The following is a 22,156-nucleotide window of genomic DNA, read 5'->3' as shown; positions in this document are numbered from 1 at the left end:
CTTCGAAAAAATGAAAAGGTAGAATTTTGACGTTATCATGAAATTCTAACTTTTTTTTTTTGTTTTGTTTTTTTGTAAAACGGTAACATTTTTGGACTATGTGTAGTATATGTAGTACCATTATTTACATTTTTAGAAAGGATAAAAATAATGGTGTGACAGACAATAAAGCATCATAAATCCACCCCAATACACATTATTCTCAGGTGACTGGAGGTGGGGGCGTTTGTTTGTTTTAAATACATTCGGTGCCTTTCCTAATATTTCGTGGACCTCCACCGTTATACACTATATATGCCCTCTTAAATATGATTGCGGCCACTGCTGATTTCCTTGTTAATTTTATCTCTCTCTCTCTCTATTAATCAGCAAAAGATTCCCGTTTCAGCAGATAACGGACCATATATATCTCCCTGTTCGTCGATCAAATTCACTCTCTCTCTCTATCCACTTTCTCTCTCTACTTTCTCTCTCTAACATTAGCGGGAAAAGAAACCCTCGTCTCATGTTTTATGAGTTAACAGGCAGATCTGATCAAAAACAGTAGAAACCTTTATCTCTCTGGACTTCATTTAGGTGATTCACTTCTTTATCTCTCTCTCTCTCTATCTCTCACTTTATCACTAGCAATCTATCAGTATCTTCAAAAATGGTGAAATTTTTGGGGTTTGGAGAAGATAGATAACAAAGTGAGAGTATGATAGTTGAAGCGATTACTTTGTTGCTATTTGAATTTTGAACTGTTGAGTTAGAAATTGAAGTAACTTTTTTTTTTTCAGTATTAATTTTCTTTTCTTTGTTTTGTTGCTTTCAGATTAGATATTTTCTTTTCGGATTGCTAAAGTTTGTTTTGTTCTTCGGAGATTGAAGTAAAAGTTCAGGTTTGAAGCTTTAATCTTGAAATTTCTGCAGAAATTTTGCATGTTTTAGTTCTATACTTCTATGTTCTTCGTTATGACGAGTTATTCCATATTAGGGATGGTAGTAAATGAATTTTAACACGACTTAGGAAGGAGTGAGATCCTCTTTGGAAACCAAAAGACAAAATGAAACGAAAATGCTGGATTCTTCTTCTTCATTTTGTTCTTTTGATCAACTATGAACGGTATATTCCTGTTCGGAGGAATTTGATTATGTTCTGATCATGACTAGGGATATTCATGGTAGGATTCCAGAAAATGAGAACGAGGGTATTGGAAATCATCTTCAAAACCATGTACATTTGACAAATTGTATTCATTTGAGGAACCATATGCATAGACAAAGCCCTATTTTGGCTGGAAGGTCACTTGCGAGGGATTTAGTTGTACTTCAGAGGTCTAGATCACTTAGAGATCCTTCTACTAGTCCCCCTTCGTGGCGTTCTTATTTGCCCAGGAAACTTGAAAAGGAATCCACAGTTCAAAATGGAAGGAGAAGGTCTGATGGGGGACTCGGGTGTCGTGGGGAAGCTAGAAAACTGCCGACTGCAAGTATAACAACAGCAAAAGTTTCTGCTGAAGATTTCATTTTTGGAAATGGTGAAAGATTGCTTTCTAATAGTACTACAGATGGTGTTAGAGATGAGGGAGGAGAAAGAGAGCTCAGTGGACGAAGTCGCCGGAGTGATCAATTAGAATATGCAGAGAAGACTTCAGGAGATGGCCAGAGTTTTTCGCAGAGGATGTCAAGGAAGGCGAAGCAAAGCCAGAATATCCATCTTAAATCCCTTAAAGAGCAGCTAAATGAGTTCTCTATGGATACTGATGAAGGATACTCTCCTAATGCTCACTGTCATAGAAGATGCAAACAAAAAGAAAGGACCAATGAGGAACCAGAAGCCAGCAATCTTAGTTATCATAACCAGTCATGCAGGGGGAAGAAACGTAGGTCTCCAGGTTTGAGGAGAAGTCGGGATTCTGTTGTCTCAAGAGGTTTTGGAGGTCAGAGTGAAGTGTCCGGCGTTTCTGATTTACTAGCCCATCGGTCCATGGAAGGTAGAGAGGAAAGGGGAGATGACACGAAGTTGGGCGTCACGGAGGGGCCTCAAAATGGTTGTGGAATTCCTTGGAATTGGTCTAGAATTCACCATAGAGGTAAATCATTTATAGACTTAGCAGGTCGTGGTTTATCTTGTGGGTTTACTGAGTCCAGGTTAAGAAAAGGAGGTACGCTTCCTTATAGGAAGGATGCCGTCGATATGGCAGTTGGATCTGAATCCTCAAGTTCATCTGGTAAGTTTCATGCTGAAGCAGTGCCTCTGCTACTTGAGCGATCAGGATCTCAGGGGATCACTGATAATGCTGCTTGGATGCATGATTACTCAGGGGAGCTAGGCATCTTTGCAGATCATAATTTGAAGCATGATGTAGATTCTGATCTTGCCTCTGAAGCTCTGTCAGATCACCAAAGGTCTTCTGGATGCCGACATGGTAGTCACCAAAGTCTGACACAGAAATACGCTCCACGGACGTTCAAGGATCTAATGGGACAAAACTTGGTCGCACAAGCTCTTTTAAATGCCGTCTTAAAGAAAAAAGTCGGGTTTCTTTATGTCTTCTATGGTCCTCCTGGCGCAGGTAAAACTTCCTGTGCTCGCATATTTGCCAGAGCTTTGAATTGCCAATCCTCAGAGCATCAGAAACCTTGCGGGTCGTGCAATTCATGCATCTCACATGATCTGGGTAAGAGCCGCAATGTGAGGGAAGTTGGTCCAGTCGGCAATTTTGACTTCGGTAGTGGTATGGACATGTTTGACAGTACGATGATATCAGAATTGCATTCCCAGTATAGAGTGTTTATCTGTGATGATTGTGATACATTGCCTCTTGATTCATGGAGTGGTATCTTGAAGGTCATTGATAGAGCACCCAGACATGTAGTTATTATCCTTATTAGTGCAAATCTAGATCATTTGCCACATCGAGTAATATCCAGGTGCCAGAAATTCTTTTTTCCGAAGTTGAAGGATGCAGATGTTATATATACTTTGCAGTCAATTGCAACCAAAGAAGGTCTAGAAATTGACAAGGATGCATTAAAGCTTATTGCATCACGGTCAGATGGATCTTTGAGGGATGCCCAGATGATGCTTGAGCAACTGAGTTTGATTGGTCAGAGAATCGCAGTTCCACTAGTTCAGGAGCTTGTAAGTTCTTTATCTTTTTATGCTGCTCAAACTCTTTTTGTTATAAGTTATAACTTTGCAGCTTTGGTCTTTTTCATTATTTATAGGATATTATATACTTAGGAAGTTTGAATCTGCTGAATCTTTTACTCATCATGCATTGAATCATGTGTTATATCAAATGTTGCTATAATAACTTGAATAAGATTATAGAGAGATTTAACGAAAAGACCTCCAACCGGCCTATGCCATTGCACCACCATCTTTATAGCTTCGCTATATGGTACTCAAGAAATTAAGATTCTATCGTTGAGACTAGGTTTTGATGATTTAACATAGTCTTCGTCTTAATCCTCATGTCTTCTGCTTCATTTTTCCTTGGTTGAGCTTTTTCACTTATTTCGGAGGTGATCAAAGTAATCTCAACTTTACAAAGTGTATCTATGCCAAAAAAAACAATAGGATGATTGTTGGTCCTTAGATTTGTGATTGACACTTCTTAGTCATGAGTTTGTATCTTGAAATATTCGAAATTTCTACGTTCGATTATTTTCTTGTCAATGGATATCCGAATACTCGACATCCGATAGATCCGATCTAGTGTCCGGCTATTATTTTCATGGCTTCATGCTACATGCAATGACAGTGTTGATTGAATCTGTATTCATTAAATTCTTAAGTGATTTTTATTGCTGGAAGGCTGCTATCAGCAAAAACATTTCTGATTAAGTTTCCTTCGTTTGTCTTCCATACGTAGCTTTTAATTAGCAAATATCAACCTGTAATTGGAGAAATATGTTGATCTATCATAATATGCTTATGCAATCATGTTGGTTACACTTGAGGTGCTGCTATAAAAGTCACTTATTTCAAAATATCGCGAATTAACTTTTCATTGACATATTATGCTGCAACATATTTCTGATTGAGTTTCTTTGTTTGTCTCCCATACAAAAGCTTTTCATTAGTAACTATTGACATGTGATTGGAGAAATATGTTGATCTATTGTAATATGCTCATTCGATCATGCTGGATTGCATCTTGGGCGTCAAAGCCGCATATTACCATAGATGGGTTTCTTTAGTGAGCAACACTGAAATTTATTTTTCAGCTGCAACTTTAAAGTTGCATGCACTATTCTGCCTATGCAAGCCAGACTTTGCATTTCTCAGTAGATCTGTCCTCTGTGTACTTCACTAAGGGTGCCCATTTTGGATATACGTAGTTACTTCTCATATTTTAGTTTCTCTTGCGTAAGTTACTCTGCTTATACTCGGGAATAGTAATAAATACTTCCAAGTATTGTCGTTCCTCTTCTCTAAATAGAAGTTTGAAGTAGATCATTATTCAAAATATTTCTTATGTTTGAATATATAAACTCAGATTATTAGTCAGGTAGACATCTATACTACTATAGTACTATATATTATTCAGATAAACTTCATTTCCGATGAGAAGTTTGAATACCTAATCTTACGCTTGTAAAAGCTGGCAAAACATATAAAATGCAAACTGTTAATTTCACCTTAACCAGTAGACTTCTGATATTTCTCGACAACGTCCTCCAGGTTGGCTTGATCTCTGATGAGAAATTAGTAGACCTACTTGATTTGGCATTATCAGCAGATACAGTAAACACTGTGAAAAACTTACGAGAGATTGTGGAAGCTGGGATGGACCCATTGACATTGATGTCACAGCTTGCAGCAATAATAACTGATATTCTTGCTGGCAGTAATGTATTCACTAAGGGAAGGCTACAGAGGAAGTTCTTTCGTCGGTTAACATGTACGTCAGAATCTCATCTGGTCCTTTTTTAATATTAATTTGGTCATATTGATTTACATCGAGACAGTTTGGGCCCTCCAAGTGTATCTAAAGAAAAATCTTACATAAAGAATGCCTCAGAAGTAGGCATAAAAGTTTGTATCTTGAAATTCATTAACTCCTAATATCCTGAAGCCTATATGCAAATATTAAATTTGATTTCTGAAGCGGATGCTTTCACTGATTCTTCCAGATCTTCACGATTTTGTTTTTCCATCTTCACGAATATGTCCTTCATTTCCCTCCACTCCTACAGAAAGTAGGAATGCGTATGCTGCAGTTGTAAGTTGTATCCTTGTTTTAGCATTTCTGCACTTACCTCGTGGTGTCCAATCACGTTATCCTCACCAATGTCCATGTTCACATTTATTGAAACATTTAGAATATAATTTGTACAAAGGCCTATAGATAGAACATAACTCATTCACGCATTTACGCATACCCGACACCTTGTGCTGGTGTTGATACTGTTACCTTTGCCAATGTGTCCATGTCACATAGATTTATTGAAATAATGAAGCAATTTGTAAAGAGGAACCTAAACGGCAATCTAGTGACATTCACATGCATACTTCATGCTTCCACAGTTCCACTTGTGTGTACCAGTGTATTTCTGTGAATGTCTGGTTGCTGGATGCAAAAAGTTCCTTTCCTTATTATCCTGTAATGAACTTTTGATAGGAAATATCTAGACATTCCTTGTGTTTTAAGTTAAGTCGGTTTCCTCTAGTTGAAACTTTAATGTTATCCTAACTGATGGAAAGCTTATCTTTATTCAGTATCAAAGGAAGATATGGAGAAGTTGCGCCAAGCTCTGAAAACGCTATCTCAAGCTGAAAAGCAATTGAGAACATCTAACGACAAATTGACATGGCTAACAGCTGCCCTGCTTCAACTTGCTCCTGATAAGCTGTACACATTGCCTAGTTCTTCTGCAGAGACAAGTTTAAAGCGCAGTACCTTACTCCTAGATAATCCTAAAGGAAGAAATATAGCTGAGCGAGGTATAGCTGAGCCTTCTGAGATGTCTAATAGTGGGTTCGGCTTATCTACTAGTATAACACGAGACCCCCGAGCTGGATACTCAGTTTACCATGATAGTAAGATGTATGATAGTACTACTGGTGGAAAGAAATATGCTAGTTTCACTCCCAACCGAAAATCAGATGTCACAAGGGCGACTGCTGGACATGTTTATGGTGAGGACTGCAAAGATATTGAAATAATTTGGCTGGCTGTGCTTGAAAAGATTGAAATCGATGCCCTAAAACAGTTTATGCATGAAGAAGGAAAGCTCGTTTCCGTCAGCTTTGGTGCAGGTAATTTCTTGAACATGTCATGGTTTCAGTTATGATAGTCAGTCTTCTAAAGCAATTGATCATCTGATCTGTTTACTTTGTTGTTTGGATTAGCCTGTGGAAGCAAGTGCTGGTGGTAAAATTTGTATACTGGACCCAATAATAGGGTTTAATGAGGAAAGCGAGAGCTGTTTTGAAATTGACTGATAAAGTTCATGTGGATATTCATGATAATCTTTTGCCTGGAATATGTAGGAATCTAAACAGGAGCTTTACTTATAAAGTTTCGTGTGAATATTCATGATAATATTTTGCCTGGAATAAGTAGGAATCTGAACTGGTTAATGTTGTCATCTCCAGTTTCTCTACATTTATCAACTTTTCTTCATCTTGTTCTTTTTCTTCGACGAGATATACATCTAGTTCTAAATAATAGACCCAAATTGTGGAGTTATGAGTTGTTGGAATTTGGATTACATATGGAAAATGAAACTAGCTTTTCTGAGAAACCTTGTAACTCGATAAAAATGAGAAAACCAAAATGTTGAACTTGCCCTATTTGTTTCGAGTATCATGGCTGTACTAGTCATTTATATGAAATTGAAGAATAACTCAAGTTTCTCTAGCCAAAACTGGCCTTCTGTATATTCTTTTTAGATGTACGATTTTTTTTTATTATCTATACATTCTCCGTTTCAAGTCATACTAATAAAGCATTGGTTAGCCCCAAAGAAGGAACTTTTCTAAGTGAAATAATATCTGCATTTAACTATTACATTGAGATCTTCGAATTTGCTTACCACTCAATGTTTCTTTATTGCAGCTCTAACTGTGCGATTGTCGTTCAGTTCTCATATAATCAAATCCAAGATTGAAAAGTTCAGGGAGCATATTTTAGAGGCATTTGAATGTGTTCTAGGGTCACCTGTCACAATTGAGATCATATATGGTTCAAGGAAAGATGTGAAAGGAAAGAGTGTAATTCCACCTGTCTTACCATCTTCTGAGGATGGTACTTCTCAAACAATCACATTCCAAGAGTCTCTCTCAAACAATATCTCAAAAGCAGGATATGATAGGAATCACAAAGGTGTTTCAAAAGATACAGGTCTCAGAGAAGTTGGGTACAAGAATGAAATTGTTGAAATAGCAGGTTCTCCAAGGGAGCCCGCTGGCCCTGGACACTTGGATAGCATTAAACAGATTACGGGAAAAAGCTTGGTAGATGTTGACGTACGAGAAACACATCTCCTGGAAAGAAGAAAAATTCGACAGCAGCCTCAAAGCCAAGGCTTGGTAAGAAGCAAGGTATCGTTGGCACATTTACTTAAGCAAGCAGAAGAGTCACAACGAGATGAGCAGTCAAGAAGCCACGCAATTTCCATAGCTGAGAAGCTTGAGCAAGAAAATTTGTAAGTAATTTAATACAATTTCTATCTACTTATTTTGGAGTAACATATGCAAATCAGAATTTTGCTGTAAAACTAGTGGGCATGGAGTCTACAAGTTCTCATTACATTTTCTGTTTTTTGGGGTTTTGTAATTCTGTCTTGTATAGTTTACTTTATTCTCGAAGGGTTTAATGTTCTCCACCAATACATCCTTTTGGGCACAAATTTTCTTGCGTCCGACTGAAGCCTGATAACTGTCAAATCTTATAGGAGACTGGAACCGAAATCAAGAAGCTTGCTTTGTTGGAAGGCATCAAGAGTAACTGGAGGAAAGGTAATAAGAGATATTTGATGTTAATAACATATTATCTTTATGTGCAGTTTGGTAGTAAATTCAATAAAAAACTGCATGGTCGTCTTAATTTTTGGGTGCACATTTAAAATATAAAAGGAAAACCAAAATACGTATTTCCCTTGTGGAGGTTTCAGTCTTGATTTGCATATAAAATGTTTAAGACTGCTGAAGCTTGAAGTTCTCTCCTGTCTACCCAGCTAGACTGAATTAGGATTTCTAGTCATGCATATACATTGGTTGTCAGTTGGAAGCAACAAATGTAATAGAACAAGAATTACGAACGGCTCCATACCTACATAGAACTCTCCGGAAATAACATGAAATAGAGAATAATGACAACAGTAACACTAACGTAAAGCACCAACTCTTACACGTACTAGGGTTATTATGAAGTCTAAACTCAAAAAACACGATATGGTCCCATACTCCTATTAAATTCTTCCATATTATTTATTTGCATTTCTTTTCTATATTGTTTCCGTAATGATATTGTAATTGTATAAAGATGCATTGTAGAAGTACGTTTCCTGAACACTTCTATTATAGGCTTTCAGCCAACTTGAGTATTTGCCAATTATTTTTCTGCAGCTTTCACGGTTGAAAATCAGGACTAGGAGGTCGCGCGCGTTGTTTAAGCTCGTCTCCGGTGGTAGATGTCTTTCCGCTAAATCTCCTAGGTAATATAAATCTTTGTAGGTAGATAGGTCTTTTGTATCTTTAAAAGCTTCTCTTCGTTGCTGTTGCACCAGTTGTATTACCTGTATGATGGGTTGATGTTCATGAAGTCAATTGTAACAGTCTGGTCCCTTTCAATTAATTTAATGGTTACACGAAGGATTACAGTGGCAAATGAAAATCTGTGCACGTTTTTCCCTTCAATTTGCAAAACGGCAAATTTGTCATATAGTGTCAAAAGACTAAAAACAATATGAGGCACGCGATTAAGTGCAGTAGTACATATCTCGGGTTGCTGGCTAATACTTCATCCAACTCATTTATCTCAAGAACGATGCTGGAATACTCTTCTATTGATATCTTTACTACCCCCAGGTTTGTAACATCTTTGCTTTCGATTAACTACAATACTTCGCGTTCTCTCTATGTCAGATCTGAAATCTCACTCAATGTCTGAACTGACTCGAGTCTAATTTCAGACAGCTTTTCTTGTTTGACTTGTTTGGGTTATTTTTGGGTCCAAATGATTCAGACTATCCAGATTCGGACGAGTCACGCTCAAACAATGAAAAAAACAAACACCACTTACATATGAACTTTTGGTATCGTGTTCTCCTAGCATATAATCAAGGCAAACAGTATTTTAGAAATAAATTTACGTCCTGGAGTTCATAAATGGGTGGACTGCCAGAATGCAGTTCAGTTGTGCCTTGCTGAGCTGCCTTTATTTTCATATGGACCTTGCTTCTGATTCATTCATACTTCTACAGATTCTTAGGTTTATCTTTGGTTATGTAAATAAAACTTGAAATGTATAATTAACATGGGCACCTGGCCGTGTATTGGATCCTACATTGGTACAAGGTGTTGAATTTAGCAACCTGAAAATCCGAATATGGCGAAAGGGCAGTACGCATATGATCTTCGTCTCTTTCATTCCTGTTGGGTTACGATAATTCAAGAAATTACTTACAGATTTAGTTGCAGGTAAGGAACTCTGTACAAGAAACAGAAGTAAACAGGTTGGAAGCAAATTCAGACTACCATGATAGGTATGTAGAAATACTGCACTAGAAATACTGCACTATTGTGTTTTTTCAATCTCAAGTATGTTTCTATAGATTATTTCCTCAAATTGCTTGAAGCATAAATGACCCATCTTGACGAGATTGTCGATGGAGTGGCAGGAGTTTTGATTTCTCGTTTGTCCACATCTCCGGAATGATCTAGCGGGGAAGAAAGTTATTAGCGCGGAAAGTGTTAGCTTAGCGACCACAAAAAAGTTAAGGGTCTCTAGGCGATTGGCGCTTGCAATATAGTTTTGGGGTATAGTTTTGGCCACTTTCTACTCCTGAGCTGTCTTGGCGTATCTAAAATGGCTTCGAGCATCTGGCTTCATCACGGCTGCATGCTCTCTCCTTCTTCGGCACTTCCCAGTCCACAACAGACTGGATCTTCTCTTGATCCATCTAAATCACATATAACGTAGAGTAGGCTTTACTCGGTTCCTCTACAGAAGATAATGTGCAATAGGCCAAGGTGAAAAATGTATTTGGCCTCGAGTTGGACGAAGTTGGGATTATTGCTATTTCCTTAAGTTGGAAACTTAAAATGTCAATATCTCATTCATCCAGAAACATTTTTACCAGACAAAGGTCTACGACTAAGTATTCTATGACTAATACATTGGTAGGTTGATTCAACTAAACGATTAGGTTATTAAAGAAAAGAAATAGGGAGACCTCTAAAAGTCATTCGACAAGAGTGAATTTAAAACACTTTCTCCAACTCAAACCCTAATTGTGAAATGATATCTCATTTTAAGACGGTAAGTTAAAAATCATCTTCCTCGAAAATCGTATTCTGAAGCACCTTATTGGTGATGGTGACTTACAATACTGTAAAAGCTTAAATGCACACAATTGGTCATCACCTTCGGTTGAAAAGTCAGTGGAGTAAAGTGACTGTGCTGTAGGATTACGATCAAACGACTCTAAATTAGAATCAAGGCTAAAGAAGCGGTGCTCCCGCAATCCCATTGTGACCTGCAGTAGCCCCTCCAGCCCCCAAAGGCAGTTGTCAGGAGACGACCCCGCAATGATGGCGGGTAAAATCGTTTGGTGACAACTTAAATAGGCGTGGTAGTGTGACCCCACTGCCACGATTCACTAAGATTCAGTCCCACGTCGCAACTTTGTCCCCCTCCTATGTATATGCCCACCTGACTTATGCTTCAAATCTATGTTTTCTTGGCCGAGATAAACGCCCCCCGGTTACTACAAGTACTAGGCCTGCGCACCAAGCGCCGACCCATGCCTTAGCACTTCCGCTGCTCCATTTCCCTGCCTTTGTGTTTGCGATGTCCTGTGCCTCTGCAGAAGCACTTGTGCTACTCTTTACTGTGCTTATCCCAGGTTCGTCATTGAAAACTTCCTAGCAGTTAAATGATCTAAATGTTTGAATTTGCCACAATTCCACATAAATGGAAATATCAACGCAAGCCTGAGAGTAGTGAAGGAAAGAACCGGAAGTCTCCATTCTTCCTGGAAGAGGGTGGGTTATTCATGTTTCTCTGTAGGATATTACTGACGAAACTCATCCGCTCAATCATTTCCTCGATTTTCCTCTGAAGTCCTTTGAGTTATGCTATGAAGCTGACGCCTCCTACATTATACCACCACAACCAAACTCATGAAAAGGAATGTTCTCAAAATTTGCTTTGGGCCACTACTTTGTTGGTTCCCAATGGCACACCCTTCCTCTTTCTATTGTGCCTTCTTTTCCATTGCTTCCATTGTGTGTCAGTTTTTTTTTTTGTTGAAAGCATTGTGTGTGTCAACTTAGATGGTGTTCGCTTTTTTATCTTATTATCTCAATTTGAATCGTATGACTGAAGTACACCAAAATCAACCGGAAGCAACCACGCATACGAATTAAAAATATGAGTGAAATAAAAATAACTATTCCTAAGTCGGAAAAGTTACGTCCGAGTCAAATGAACCAAAAATCAGCTTAACTCTGCCGCGAGTTGGTTTTCATCGAAGTAAAGAAAAAAAACAAACTAGTGAAACTACTTGAGGTGATCCATGGTGAATGCACACTGCCCCTGATATTTGACCAATAGAGAATTGCTATAAATTGTCAAAAACCATTGGTTAGGGTCGCCACCAAGTTAGTTTGGACCCTCCAGGATTTGAGAGACGAACCCATATTTTACCTTTCGAAAAAAAAATTACTATAAATAACTAAATGTATAATAACTAAATATAAATAATACAACAAATAAGAAACTGCCTGATACATGCACAGATTTGCAGCATTTTCACAGGCATAAGCATTGCTTTGACAATAAAATAACAAAGTATAATGAGCATTTTCTGAGTAATTTGGACTTGGTTCATCACTGTTTCTCTTGGAACTGATCCAACCCTGATTCAAGGAACACATATTAGTTCTAGACATGAAAGAAACTTCTGAATTCTGAACCATTGAAGTTATTTGCGCAAAAGAAATATACCTTCACCTATTCGAATATCTGCAGGACTGCAGGTCAAGTTTATTTGAGTTGGTGAAGAGATTACTTGCTCATTGTCGATGACAAGTAGAAATTCCAAAATATGGAGCATGTTGACATGAATCCTACACGGGCTTGTAGAGGTACCAGCCTACAAAAAAGAAACCCATACTGAAAATTTCGTTTTCTTTCGTTATAGAGGCTATGAATTTAATCGGTAAAGAAGGAATGAAATAATAAATCATAGCACTATAGCAGTAATTGGAGGAGTTCAAAAAGGGTACCAGAAGTTCAATACACTAACAGGAATCCAAAACCTGAATCCTGGAAGAGAACCAAAGGGAAGAAATAGTTAGTACACCATCGAAGTAACGTGGGGTGTAGTTTGAGACGGCAAGTTAGATTACAAAGGCACCCACCATAGAGTAGTGTAGGAAGTGCATCCTTCTGATACTTGTTAGGAAGCTCAGAAAGCTTCCCAACCCATAAATTATTCCATGCGAAAACAACAGCAATCACAATAGGACCAAGAATGATCTGGTTCAAAGTGACCTGCAAAAGAAGGGAGCTATAACGAACGAGAAATGTTACTGTATTTAAGAGACTTCTCTCATTGAGAGGGTTCAAAATATACCTTCAGTAAGAAATTTTGTACAGATGGCTTAGGCAGAGAATGATCAAGAAATTGATACCAGGCATAAGATCCCGGACCATACAGCAAAAATCCATAGGTAGACATCCGAAGGGCACGGAGCCAGTCATGATTTGACAAGAGAGTTGAGAGGACATCCTGAAAAAGAAAAACACTTAACAACAACAAGATCTTTTGAAACTCGAGTAATAGATGTGAAGGTAAGATATCAACAAAACAAACTTAGGAACTTGAACACAGACAAGTCGAGAACTTCAGTTTAACATCCAGGACATGTTATAGTTAAATTAATTATCAAACAAATGGCAGAACTTTTTCACTTTAACATCCAGCTCTCCAAAAAGGGATGTCTCACTAAGCTACAATTATATGAAAGATTTTAACCGTGAGGGATCTAGGCAGTCGGTTAGGATTCGCTTGTGACAGTCGACTTGAGTAACTTGAGGATCAGCTTTGGCTTGGGGGTGGCCAGAGTGGATAACAGGTCAAACTCCCCATGTTCCATAGGAACTTTGGATTGTTGTAATTTCATTTGAGTTAAAGAGTTGAGTTTGTGGTCCGACATTGCTAGTGTCTCAAAACAGTATGAAAACGGATAAGTTTCTCCTTTATGGAGTCGATACTGCGCAATCGTGTCAAACATCATGACCCAAACGAGATTGCATCGATATTTATCATATGAAAGTACAATCTGGGGATAACGGTAAGACGACCATTTCAAGTTTCAATCATCTCTTCATGAAGAAGCCATAAATTGACTCCATACATGAAAGAGACACTTCGCTAGTTCCAATATTCTATATGCCTAGACGTGAAATACATAACGAAATCCGTATGTCTTTCGCAAGAGTATAGAGCCAAATTGGTTTTTAAATTTGAGTTTAAATCCCACATTGGTCTTAAAGTAATAAGTGGCGTACCCAACTACTTGGTAAGTCCCTTGGTGTTGACTAAATTAAGGTATTTGGTTTTGCACTTAATGTGTAAAACACTTGTAATGCCACAAAAGTAAGTGCAAACACTTATTAAGTGGTGAAAAAACAACACCTTTGTTCAAGAAATGTGAGATTTACTAATAACTTAATAGAGAGATATCACCAATTAAACCCTAATAACTGTCTCATAGCTCAAAAGTTCATTAAGTAGACAGAACATTCTAATTCTTGTAGTTACAAAACCCTAACTCTATTTTTGTAATCAAATGTGCTCACCAATTGAAGAAAAACAAGAAATAGCCAATTAAAGAGAGAGAGAGAGAGAGAGAGAGAGAGAGAGAGAGAGTGTATGTTTAAACCTTGTTTTCTGAATCAGTACGATCGAGATTCTTCCAACGAGAGGTAACTTGGGCAATGGTGTCGCCAGTTAGAGCGAGAGAAGCGGCCGTCACGGCTTGCTTCATTGGGAAATTGAACTTGCTTCCTCCACCACCATTGGTGCTGCCGGTATTCTGGGATCTTCTCCGGGAGTTGGAACGGCGTCGTGCTCCACCTCGTCTGGAAGGGAATCGGAATTTCCACCAGAAGCCGCCGTTGCCACTTAAAGCATCCATTTTTAGAGAGAGAGAGAGAGAATCAGTGGAGTACTGGGCTCGAATCAGTGGAAGTACTACTTTTTTTTTTTTGTTGATATAGTGGAAGTACTACTAGCGGACGAGAAATATCTGGTTAAGCGGCCCCTATTTAAATCTTATTATTCTATGCTAGCCCTTTGGGGCATCCACTTTGAATTCCCTCAATGTTTTAGTTCTACTTTGGGCATCTCAATTGATTGTGCTCACCCTGACCAATGCCCATAAATTTTGAGTTGGTTTGTTAGAGTTCTTTTTTTTTGTTGAACAATTTGTTAGAGTTCTTAACATGAACAAAATCCTGAAACATGCAGGGCGATTTGTAGAGTATAATATCGACAAGTCAATTGAGAGCGAGGGGGTACTCAATCGTTACGGTGGAACAAACGAAGGGTGTGTAAGTGAGCCTATGTGCGAGTGGCACGTGAGGAAGAGCGTGATTAGCCACTCATACTTTAAGTTAGGGTGATATTCAAAGTTAGGTATGAGGCGGGTACCTCGAGAAGTTAAGCTTCCAAAGTAACCAACCTCACACCACTCACGGTGGTGATCAAATGACGGCTATCGAACACGTGGGATAGGGTGCCCGCCGCCCATGGCGCTATTGTGTATTTTAGAGAGAACTCGTGTCTCTTTACCAAGGTCCGATGCATTCCTCAACAAAAAAAAAGGTTTGATGCATTTTTTGCAGTCATGTGAGAAGTGACGAACAACACTTCAGATCACATAGTGTAGCTTAACTGAGGGCTGTATATGTGATTTCTACGAAGGCTAAATCGTTAGGGAAGATACATAAATATCGTTACACTAGAATTACATATACTATATTTTCAACTTTACATCAGGTGACACAAACATTAATATACGACGTGCATCTTGAATAATGTCTCAAATTCCATTGTATACCAAAATGCACATAAGTAGAGCTAATTGTTTCTATTTCTATACTAAAAATGTTACTAAATTAGATATATCAATATTGCATTTATGCAAAAGTAATGGCTCTAAACTATTTGAATTTGTGATCTGCAAATTGCTACTTTAGTCATCAATCTTTCCGGGTGGGTGAAAGAAACATCTCTCTACCCATAATTGTGGAGTCATTTTCCATACACTCTTTCTAGACAGCCTTCTCTTTTTTTCCCCTTTCTTGCCTCTATGTGGTTTTTAGCTTTTGGAATCCAGCAAAGCAAACACAAACAGTCTTCACCATTTCCCATCTCAAACTCATCAAAAGGATACCAAAACCAAAAGAGAGTGAGTGAGAGAGTGAGTGAGAGAGAGAGAGAGACCAAAATTAGAACAGCCACAAACAAAACCATCTTCTTCTCTTTCTCAAATCTCATACTGAAAAGAGAAGAAAGTAAAAAAAATAAAACTCAAGAACAGTAGCAATGAGTGCCTATAAAGCTGAAGATGACTATGATTATCTCTTCAAGGTAGTTTTGATTGGAGATTCAGGTGTGGGTAAGTCAAATTTATTGTCTAGATTCACTAGGAATGAGTTCAGTCTTGAGTCCAAATCTACTATTGGAGTTGAATTTGCTACCAGGAGTTTAAATGTTGATGGTAAAGTCATCAAAGCTCAGATTTGGGATACAGCAGGACAAGAAAGGTCAGTTCTTTTGTTATAACTTTTGCTTTTACTGATCTGGGTATTTGAATTCTTGATGAAATTTTAAGATTCACATTATCATTGTTTGCTTGATATTGAGTTGAAAAGATAAGATACTTAGGGTTTTAAATAGATTTCAGTGATGGGTTTGATTCATACAGATCTGATAATGTATAAATGTAGTAGCTTTCCTAGTGATCTGGTTTTGGGAATGATTTGGTTCCTATTTGCTTTGTTCAATTACATACTGAGCCTTACTCATATTGATCTATTGTTTTGTTTGATTTAGCTTAAGGCACCATGTTTGGGATACTTTTTTGCAGCACTCCATAGATTGGTAAATTATGATCTATGATGGATCTAAGTGGTATTTTTCGTACCAACGTGTAATGGATGAGATTCATGTACATATATATATATATATATGTGTGTGTGTGTGTGTGTGTGTGTGTGTATGTATCTCTTTGCTTATGTAATGGGAGATCTTCTAGGTAGCATTTGATTAAATAGGAAAGGTACTTGTTTAATATATAATTGCAAATTTTACTCAGTTTAACAAACTATGTAAAAAATAGATTATTGAAGTATTGCTAGCTAATGAATTGATTAACTCCCGCCGTAGAATGGTAGAAGTGAGAAGACATGCATTTTGGTTTAAGTGGAACTAGAAAAGGCGTACGCTAGGATTGGTTGGGAGTTCCTTTATTCGACGATCAAAAAAATGGGTTTTGGTTATAAAAGGCGTCCTCAATTTTCTTGTCAGAAGAGCATAAAGCTTTGGGTGGTTGACAGGATTCATGGTGGATGGTATGGTTCCCTGGTTCCACACTTACAGTTTGCGGATGCCACCCTATTTTGCTCAGATGCTTCCACTGAACAAGTCTCTAAACTTAAGAAGTGCTTTTATTGTTTGAAGCATCTTGAGGACTAAAAGTGAACTATCTTAAGAGTAACATCTATCCTACTGGGACAGTGAATAACATGCCAACTTTGGTTGAAATCTTAGGTTGTTGAGTGTTTTATCATCTCCTTTCGCAGTATAAATGGTTACCCCCAGACTTTAAGAAGCAGTTATAGATTCATAGCTTAGTGCGTTACTATGGTAGAAAGGATTAATGGAAAGTTATCAGTATGGAAATGCAATTGTCTTTCTAAGGACCGTAATTTCATATCACTAGAGCCACTTCAGAGGCACTACTGATTTATTACCTATCTTTGATGCCATATCGATTGTTACGGCTATGGAGATCATGATAAAGAACTTTCTTTTGAGTGATAAGCTGGAGGAGTGAAAGATCCGTTGAGTGGCATGGAGAACTATATGTAAACCTTTTTAGACGACCAGGGTTGGTAATCAAATATATCCAAACTACGACTAGACACACTTATCCAATGGTTATAGTGTTACTCTAATGGATTAGCATAAGTAAAAAGAGCAATATGGGGTTAATTGGGGAGCATGGAGACATGATAATCGGAAAACCCTTATGGGTGCACAGTATGGTGTAGCGTTTACAACCGATTGGTGGAGCTCAACAGGCATAATTTGTTCAAAGAGGAAGAAGGTCTTTGAATCAAATTTTGAAAGGATACTTGGCATATAAGTAGGCCACTTCAAGTACATCCCTAATATTTTTCAATCTATGACAAGAAGGATGCGAGTTTTTTTAGTGTTATGAGCTTATAGACGAAGAGATTAATTAGGATCTTGGTTTGAGAAGAAACGTGGATGATTGGGACATTGAGGAAATGACTACTCTCATTGAGATCTTGAATGGATTTCCCCTTAAATAGAGGAAGATAGGAGAATCTGGAAACCTGCTTTCCAATCAAATCTTGTTATGCGACTCTCTCCAGCATATTCCCATGTTCCGGTACAATAGATTTGGAAGGAAGAAATACATTTAAAGGTGAACTATTTTGTTTGGACAACTTCCTGAGGAGGATCACAACGATAGACAACCTTAAGAAAATGTGGAGGTATTTGGGTAAGGTGATGCATCTAATGTTAAAAGGAGGAATAATCAGTTCACCTTCTTCTTCTACTCTGTTAGGTGACTTGGTGTTTTATGGGACTTTTTTGTTGATGACTTGATGCAACTACGACTACTGGGTCCCCGAGATTTGTTAGTGACTGTATTGGTCGTGGGGCAATACTATAATGCCGAAAAATCGGAAGAAACTTCGGTTTTTATTACTTCATGCCATTTCATGGGGTGTAAGGAAAGCGAGAAGCTGGTCAACTTTCAAAGGGATTAAAATCAATTTTGACAACATTGAGCTTTCGAGTTTATCACTTACGTTTTTTTGGGCCAAGAGGAAAATTTCACACCTAGATCTTTCACGTAGGGATGTTACTCTATAGTGAGTTAATGACTTCTCACAAACCAGTTCTGTTGTCTATGTATACCCCCTTTTAGTTCATTCTATCCTACGGCCTAAATAACGAGGAAAAAAAATTGTCTTCCTCAATATGATATTTACTCCGAATAGTTGCATGTTTTTATGGGTATGTTTTCATGGATAAATCATGAATGGCACTTGCTACTGTCTTAGTGTCTTCATACCTTCACCAAGCTAAAGTGATACAGTGACACCGTTTTTCTGCTCCTATATTTCACCAACATTCTTTCGTGCTGTTATTTCAGTCTAACGGCATCTGCACTAACATAGTATCATGCATTTTCTTTTCGCTGGTTTTTTTGTGTAACAGCATTGTCGCATCTCTAATGCCTAGTTTATACTCTTTCAAGAATCAAGACCTATCTGTGAGAATTATCAGTTGGCCTTGCAGTTGCAAAAGTGAGAGTGGATTAGGCTAGAGTATATATAAGATGATAGATCAGACTATTCCCCATTATCAAGATCTGTTATCTTACATACATTAATTAGGATTAGTTGATTTATACAAATAGAGCTCTATATGTTTGTATCTGAGATGCTAAAACTTAATTCACTTTATGACTTTTTGCCTTGTTCGTATGTATAGTTTGTGTTGGATATGTTCAATGGACTACTTGATGAGCTTTCGTATTGACACAAATCATACTTTATGTTGAATTTATCTGTAATTTTGTCAAACTGGTTTTATTATACGCGATTTGGAAGAAGTTCATTCATTATTTCCGAAATTTTAAATCTTTTTTGAGTTTGTAGGTACCGGGCAATTACAAGTGCTTATTACCGAGGAGCCGTTGGTGCACTACTAGTCTATGACGTAACTCGACACGCCACATTTGAAAGCGTCGAAAGGTGGTTAAAGGAGTTAAGAAATCATACAGACCCAAACATTGTTGTTATGCTCATCGGAAACAAGTCTGATTTACGTCACCTAGTAGCCGTCTCAACCGAAGACGGAAAATCATTTGCCGAAACAGAGTCTCTATATTTCATGGAAACCTCTGCATTGGAAGCAAAAAACGTAGAAAACGCATTTGCTGAAGTTTTGACTCAAATTTACCGTATCGTGAGTAGGAAGGCAGTGGAAACGGGTGACGATGGATCTGCTTCAGCTGTTCCTACCAAAGGTGAGAAAATAAATATTAAAGATGATGTTTCGTCTTTGAAGAGGGTTGGGTGCTGCTCGACTTAAGTAGGGTATCACTTAGGGTTGAAAATTTGTGGAAAAAGAATTTGGTTTTGTTATGTTTTATCTGTATTTTATTCTCTATGTAAGATTTTAACAGGATATCAAAAACTTTGATGAAGAATAGGGAAAAACTAGTCTTTTTAATGGACTGATTTGCTGTGATGATTTGATCAATAGTATGAGAAAATATGTGAGATTCATTTTATTATACATTGGATTATGCATTCATGCCATGGGTAAGTTCCTGTTTTTGAAAGTGACTACCAAAGTCATTACAACGACATTGATACATTAAGATGTGATAAGTACGATAACCACCGAATTAAACCTTGAAACAAACGAGCCTAAAACCCAACTAAACTATTGGCCTAAAGCCCATCTAGCTGCATTACTTACGCTACTTAATAACCCAAGTTCAATAAACATTGAATTTCACCTATGCTGAGAATTAAATCTGTGGTCTTCAGGGTTTAGGAGTACATGCCTTACCAACTGAGCTATTAACGGTTGACTACAATTCCAATATTAGATATTCGTGGACCAATTTGCTTTTACAATTTGGTAATTTTTTTTTTTGCGGAAAAGAGCTTCTTGACATAAGATTTGGTGTTGAAGAAACCCTCATCAAGGCGAAATTACTCTTCCAAATCCAGACGAAAAGGCCTAAAAACCAGACGATAGGCCCATGGTTGTGGAAGGAACCAGGGGAGGTGAAATTACTAGAAATATAATTTGGAATTTGAAGTCCATCTCAGGAAAGTTCAACATTTTAATATCTTCACAAATGTATTTACAAGGGTGAAGATCGCACAACCATAGTTGTAGAAGGACTCAAAAAGGTTTGTCACATGAAAATCAAGTGATACAATTATCAAGGAAATAATCTCTTCTAAAATATCGTATGGTTGTGGATAGAAGCGATACACAAGATTGTGAGCAGTTCTATACTCTAATTTGGAACATATAACAATTTAAACTTATTGGTTAAAAACTATTTTCACATTATAGTTTTCATTTTGAATGCCAGTTAGACTTACTTTGTGCTAGTGGATATTTGTAAATTTGTTTCTAAATTTGAAAACGAATTGTGTTAAATTAAAATCGATTTTTCTGATGTGTTAGACTTAAGAGGCTCATTTTCATGAGTTGGTTATAATGTAGGGGTCAAAATGGAATGGCCTCAAGCATATATATATATATATACTAGGTTTTAACCACACTCTATACAAGTTCGGTAGATCTCTTTCCGCTGACGCCTTGCCATAAGTATAGAGATAAAGAGAAACCTGCAATTCAAATAAGTGTTTGAACAGAATTTTTTTTGTCGGGCGCATAAAAGAAAGAAAAAGAAAGAAAATCAATTTTGGGAGATCTCTAAAGAAATTTTTGGCGATCTTTTGTGCAGATAAACTGTATAGATAGAAACACGGGGGATGGATTTGAGAATTCCTTGAAAAGAAAAGTAAAGAGAGAAAACAAGTGCGGTGGTAGTTTTGATAATGTGAAAAAAAATTTGAGAGAAATATTTTGGGCAGATTAATGTAACCCATTTTGGTATATTAAAAAACAAAGATACTAATACCCTCCGATTTTGAGTTGATTTATATGAAGAGGATTTTATATTAATCGTGGATGTAATCTTTATCAAATTCCGAACAGAATAGATGGTCAAACTTATCCCTTTAATAACCGACTAGGAGAGTTTGTTTGTTCGGTATCCTGTATTTTGGAGTCATCCTATAGAAAATCACTCATGTTTTGGCCAGTGGTTTTCTTCAATAAAATAGATAATGGAAAAAATCGAAGTTTAATAGCAATTTTAAAGATTATAATATTCACTATCTTAAGAATATCTTAAATCTCTTCTGCTCGATGTCGGGTCAGAATATAAATTATGCGAAATCCAACATTTTCTATTCGAAGAACTCCCACACAAAGTTTAAGCGTCTCATCATGCGCACCCTCAAAGTTAAATATGCGTCCACCTCTGAAAAATACCTTGGGGTTCAACTCTTCATAGGTGTCCAGAAAACCAAGGTGTTCAACAGTATCCTTGAGCACATTAAGTCTAAGCTTTCCAAGTGGAATCACTTTTTCCTCTCTCAAGTTGGTCGCACAGTTGTTGTTTCAGCAGTTGCTGCGGTCGTTCTCCGATACCAGATGCAATGCTTTGCCATTCCCAAAGGCATAAGGAAAAGCATAACGACTTTGCAAAAGTCCTTCTGGTGGGGAAAGTCCAAAGGTATATGCACCAAAGCATAGTCATATATTTGTCAGTCTAAAAATCTAGGAGGTCTAGGCATTCATACTCCTTACCTTAACAACATTGCCCTCCTTAGTAAACTGGCATGACGGCTCAAATCGGATCCTCAAGCCATCTGGGTTCAATTTTCTTAAAGCTAAATACTTCTTGAACTCCCACTCGCCGGGAAATGCGAAAAATCACCACTCGTGGAACTGGAAAATCCTCCGGAAACATCTAGACCAAATTAATAATCTGCCCACTTGGGAGGCTAAATCTGGGGAGCAAATTAATATTTGGTCGGATAATTGGATTCCCGGCATC

At 37.6% G+C, this 22,156-nt stretch overlaps 3 protein-coding genes across 8 annotated transcripts; 2 read left to right on the top strand and 1 right to left on the bottom strand.

Annotated features, from left to right (window-relative positions):
• The first annotated feature begins 204 nt into the window (after positions 1-204).
• LOC147536476 (protein STICHEL-like 4) lies at positions 205-8,828 on the top strand. Of its 5 annotated transcripts, none has more exons than XM_086639509.1 (8): positions 205-576; positions 815-881; positions 1,168-3,127; positions 4,676-4,895; positions 5,714-6,253; positions 7,056-7,644; positions 7,894-7,957; positions 8,567-8,828. In XM_086639509.1, exons 3-8 carry the CDS (start codon positions 1,253-1,255, stop codon positions 8,657-8,659), a joined length of 3,381 nt encoding a protein of 1,126 aa, XP_086495635.1. In that variant the 5' UTR covers positions 205-576; positions 815-881; positions 1,168-1,252; the 3' UTR covers positions 8,660-8,828. The 5 variants fall into 5 exon arrangements, with proteins under 5 accessions (XP_086495635.1, XP_086495632.1, XP_086495636.1 ...); XM_086639510.1 differs by having other exon boundaries at positions 268-576; positions 1,176-3,127; XM_086639508.1 differs by having other exon boundaries at positions 268-576; positions 1,153-3,127.
• Positions 8,829-11,864: 3,036 nt separating this feature from the next.
• LOC147536475 (Peroxisomal membrane 22 kDa (Mpv17/PMP22) family protein) lies at positions 11,865-14,517 on the bottom strand. 2 transcript variants are annotated; one of them, XM_086639511.1, is made up of 7 exons: positions 14,460-14,517; positions 14,114-14,401; positions 12,802-12,957; positions 12,587-12,719; positions 12,452-12,491; positions 12,171-12,318; positions 11,865-12,082 (listed from the first exon to the last, which is right to left on the bottom strand). In XM_086639511.1, exons 2-6 carry the CDS (start codon positions 14,366-14,368, stop codon positions 12,231-12,233), a joined length of 672 nt encoding a protein of 223 aa, XP_086495637.1. In that variant the 5' UTR covers positions 14,369-14,401; positions 14,460-14,517; the 3' UTR covers positions 11,865-12,082; positions 12,171-12,230. The 2 variants fall into 2 exon arrangements, with proteins under 2 accessions (XP_086495637.1, XP_086495638.1); XM_086639512.1 differs by lacking the exon at positions 14,460-14,517 and having other exon boundaries at positions 14,114-14,440.
• LOC147536474 (ras-related protein RIC2-like) lies at positions 14,454-19,798 on the top strand. Its single transcript, XM_086639513.1, has 2 exons — positions 14,454-16,001; positions 19,158-19,798. Exons 1-2 carry the CDS (start codon positions 15,781-15,783, stop codon positions 19,591-19,593), a joined length of 657 nt encoding a protein of 218 aa, XP_086495639.1. The 5' UTR covers positions 14,454-15,780; the 3' UTR covers positions 19,594-19,798.
• Positions 19,799-22,156: the final 2,358 nt, after the last annotated feature.

Source organism: Eschscholzia californica, unplaced genomic scaffold (genome assembly GCF_041429995.1).
Source record: "Eschscholzia californica isolate CP2 unplaced genomic scaffold, dmEscCali1.0.p SCAF_5, whole genome shotgun sequence".
NCBI lineage: Eukaryota > Viridiplantae > Streptophyta > Magnoliopsida > Ranunculales > Papaveraceae > Eschscholzia > Eschscholzia californica.
The sequence above is the reverse complement of the archived record's forward strand: the minus strand, read 5'-3'. Positions and strand labels throughout refer to the sequence as shown.